This window comes from Triticum dicoccoides, chromosome 7A (genome assembly GCF_002162155.2).
Source record: "Triticum dicoccoides isolate Atlit2015 ecotype Zavitan chromosome 7A, WEW_v2.0, whole genome shotgun sequence".
Classification (NCBI taxonomy): Eukaryota; Viridiplantae; Streptophyta; class Magnoliopsida; order Poales; family Poaceae; genus Triticum; species Triticum dicoccoides.
The window spans coordinates 83,691,679-83,695,627 of record NC_041392.1 but is presented as its reverse complement, the minus strand read 5'-3'; the positions used below and the strand labels follow the sequence as shown (position 1 = coordinate 83,695,627).

Sequence of the window (3,949 nt, the reverse complement as noted above, 5' to 3'; positions counted from 1 at the left end):
TTCCGTCCTCTCGAGTTAGCTAGTAACATTGTCAGGTTGGAGTGTCGCCACTAACTGGGCAGTTACGAGTCAACGATTTTCTTGAACACTGGTAAATACAGTTCAGTAAATGCAGAGCTCCCCAGGAAACATGATGGTGCATGATAAAAAAAACTGCTCACATATGCTGTGTCGTTTCAAATGGAGAAATATAGCGTAGCGATTAGCTAGATAATGATGGAATAAATCAAGTCTGTGGAGCACACAGAATTTGTGCTGCGTAAAACCTCACGGCTTTTCACTGCACTCCTCTTGTTATTAGTAGCAACGACGGAAAAATGGCCACGAGATCGCGCAGTACCCGGCCTCCTTGCGGACCGCGCCATCCCAGTATCCAACGAGTGCCGAGCGCGGTCACCGTGGTCTAGGCGAACTCGCCGCGCACGCACCATCACGGCGAAGGGATTTATTCAACAACGACAGTGATCCGAAAGTGAGGACAATTTATTGAGGCCGTGCACTCCATGAAGCATCCCGAACCCCGAGCTACTGCAGGAATCGGTCGAACCATTCGCTCGCTTCCTTCACCATGTTCGCCGTTAACATATGTTCAACTCCCGGCTCCACGATGAACTGAACAGCATACAGCAGATCAAAAAATGGCGTTAGCAATCCAAGAGGCACCCTGTGTTTTACCAGGATCACAGCTCCCTGTCATCCTAGGTCAATAGTCAACAGTCAACACAATCACGTATTTGCCACGGAAGAGGACACAAATCATCAATGGAATGAAGTGAAAAAAAGCACAAAGGAAAAAGCCTTTGACCCAGTATAAGATCTAAATTTCCTGGACAAAGTTTGTATTCTAAAATATCTGGCTCTTTTACATTGTAGGAACAGAGTCTCATTTTTTCTGTGCTTGTACTATGATTACTCCATCTTAGCACTGCCCATATTGATCTATAGCTTTAACTCTACAGGAGAGAATACCTTAAACAAAAACTTTACAAATTTATACTCCCACCGTTCCATAATTCCATAATTTGAGCTAAACCAGGACAAGAATTATGGAACGAATTCTTGTCGTGGTTTTATTTCAAATTTGAACTAAAACCTCGACAAGAATTCTAGAACAAAGGGGTTCATAGTACTAATAATAATTATTACTATCAGCAGGATTAGCCATTTAACCCGAAAAGATTAATACAAGTATAAAGTATAAACGGGTTCCATGGCACCCGGTGAATAGTAAAATAAAAATAAAAAAATCTGAAATTTTGTGACATTATTTATGTCCAAATGTCTTAGATGCTTGCAAAATTTGGGGTCCATATGACATCCGACGGGCTAACAAAAAAAGTTCTGCTCAACAGTGCACACAAGTTTGAGCACAAATTGTTGTTTTCTGTATGAGCTCCTAGAATGTTATTTGGACACAAAACTTTGCAAGCAGCTGCAACATTTGGTCATAATAAATCACACAAAGTTTCAGATTTTTTTTACTAATTATTTTCGATTTTACTGTTCACAGGGGTACCATGGAGCTCGAGCTCTGAAAAACACTCTAACCAAGCCCGTACAATTTTGAAAGAAAGTCTCATCTTCATCGCGATAAGAAAATACTCCCTCCGTTTGGAATTACTTGTCAGTAATTCCGGACGGAGGTTGTAGTAGTTTGCATGTTACCTTGAACTTCTCCGCAGAACCAGCTTTTTCATAAGCTTCAGCAACTCTGGAAGCAGGCTCTTGTAGACCAGCGATAGGGCAACAAGGGTCTTCAGCGCCTGCATCATAATTGGTAAATGAAGCACCAGAAGCAGGAAACATGTTCAATTAGCAAAATAAATGAATAAAAATTAACGAAGGGCCAACAACAGTTCTGGCTCAACAATAAAACTAAAATATATACTGAAGAGTGAGAGACAGTTCTATATGTGGGGTTATGAACAAGTATTGGACAAAACAGAAGCACTCAATACGGAATATATGCTTCACGGTTTTACCATTTAGGAGGAGGAGCGGACGTGGTGCAATCAGGGGAACCGAGTAAGGTGCATCAAACCGTGAAGCAAGCCCAGGTGCTATCCTGTCCCAAACCTGGTAAAAATATGTCAACACATGATCATGAAACTTTTCTACATGAATAATCAGAAATAAAGGCCAGATAAATCAGATAGTCACCTTCTCCACAACCTCCGAATCTATTTCACTCTTCCCTAAATCAGTTGCTGCCTCTACAGGAAAGAAAAAAGAATAAAACGACATGGATATTTACATGTAAATGTTCTGAACTGATATGCTATATTTCAGTTGTGATATATATTTTTTCAATGGTGTGAGCATAAACTTAAAAGAGGATGCATCATGCATGGTATCTCACCTTCAAATACAGGCCTGATGCTGTTAACTCTGGCTTCCCACATGTTATTGTCTATTGCCCACCGAAATCCCTGTAGTCACCACAAAGAGATTAGCTTTACATGGAACAAATCACAAAATCATCGACAAAACATAAATAACATGCTGCTGTGTGTACCTGAAAACCAACTATCGGAACAACAACACTGTACCGTGTATCCACGAAAGCACCAAACCATGAATGCATTCCTGTATTCAGCTCCAAATAAAAAATGTAAAATTTCTAAAAGTGAAACCTATGCATTAATTCCAGTATCATGATGCAACCATGATAATAATACCTCCGAGTGATTCACCAGTAATCCCAATCCTTGAGGGATCGACATCCTTCCTTGCACTAAGATGATCTGCAAGCTTTATCAAGTCCCATGCCTGCACATATTACTTGCTGAGTATGGTAAAAATCGAAAGGCCAATCATATTTTGAAGTACTATAAATCAGGTCATATGGTAGAAGACAATCACACAGAAACCCAAAATCCAGCTGAGGCGCTAATCCAGCCGGTCTAACACCAACACCAGTGGCTTACCAATCAGATTAGTTTAAGAGTAGAACCACATCCTGTATATATTCGGCTTGACATTTTTTCGTACAAATAACCATCGACTTGTTAAGAAGGAGCAAAAGATTAACAGTAACAAGTTGAAATAACATATGGTACCGTGTCAAAAATAAAAGGCATCGTGTCCCCATTCCTCCAAGCTGCTTTCAGTGCCTGTGTTTAAACCATGAAAGTAGCCAGTAGGGATGGTTGGGTCAGTTGAAATCTATGGATACCATAATTAATTGTCGAACATTTCATGGAATTGGTAGGACAAGAAAGGAAGTAATAAGTAGATTACATCGGTGTAAGTATTCTTGTGGCTGGCCCTTTCACCATGATAGCGAGAATCGATGGAAACAGCAATATAACCCCTGGAGGCATATGCCTGCAAATGTCAACAAGTTTAGGAGCCAATAACTAGCAGTGTTAAAAGCTGATGTAATGTACGTATGGTTGAAATGAGAAGCAATTCTACCTCTAGCAGTGGACGCACCCATTCCTTGCATTTGTAAGAGCTGTGCAGTATCACAACAACCGGCTTCCTTTCGGGAGCAGTACTGTCGTTGAGTTTCAGCAGAAGTACAGGTACACGCCCCTGCTCACCTGACTGTTCGTTGAAGAGCCAAGTGAAGCACATGTATGTAATAGCATCAATCTGTTGGTAAGTATACCTCGGTAATCAGGAAGAAATTCTCCTCGACCAGCTTCTCGTGGAAGTCCTCCACCTCCTTCCTCGGGCACGACTCCATGGCCTGGGAAAAGTTCACGAGAGACACGGTTGAGCTGACATTGACACACACACAGCAAGCGCATTGCTCTTCAAATCGGAACGGATCCTGACCTCTCTGGGCCCCAGAGGCCAGTCGCCCTGGAACAGCGGCTTCGTCACCGGAGTCCCTTGCTCCACGGACAGAGGCACTGGCGCGACGATGGAGCAGATTCAGAACAAGCCACTGATCGACTCAAGCTCCGCGCGCGGGAGACAGAAGGAGACTCGTACGGAGAAA

At 42.2% G+C, this 3,949-nt stretch overlaps 1 protein-coding gene across 1 annotated transcript in view; it reads right to left on the bottom strand.

The window, feature by feature from the left end:
* Positions 1 to 137: 137 nt before the first annotated feature.
* LOC119334194 (putative hydrolase YtaP) overlaps positions 138 to 3,949 on the bottom strand; it is a 4,159-nt gene continuing 347 nt past the window's right edge. Inside the window, exons 2-13 of the mRNA XM_037606800.1 lie at positions 3,784 to 3,860; positions 3,614 to 3,694; positions 3,418 to 3,549; positions 3,241 to 3,327; positions 3,060 to 3,113; positions 2,679 to 2,769; positions 2,516 to 2,586; positions 2,360 to 2,429; positions 2,161 to 2,213; positions 1,983 to 2,076; positions 1,666 to 1,763; positions 138 to 612 (exon numbers count right to left, since the gene is read on the bottom strand). Of these exons, the coding sequence (XP_037462697.1) occupies positions 526 to 612; positions 1,666 to 1,763; positions 1,983 to 2,076; positions 2,161 to 2,213; positions 2,360 to 2,429; positions 2,516 to 2,586; positions 2,679 to 2,769; positions 3,060 to 3,113; positions 3,241 to 3,327; positions 3,418 to 3,549; positions 3,614 to 3,694; positions 3,784 to 3,860 (995 nt within the window). The 3' untranslated portion in view covers positions 138 to 525. The remainder of the gene's footprint in view (positions 613 to 1,665; positions 1,764 to 1,982; positions 2,077 to 2,160; positions 2,214 to 2,359; positions 2,430 to 2,515; positions 2,587 to 2,678; positions 2,770 to 3,059; positions 3,114 to 3,240; positions 3,328 to 3,417; positions 3,550 to 3,613; positions 3,695 to 3,783; positions 3,861 to 3,949) is intronic.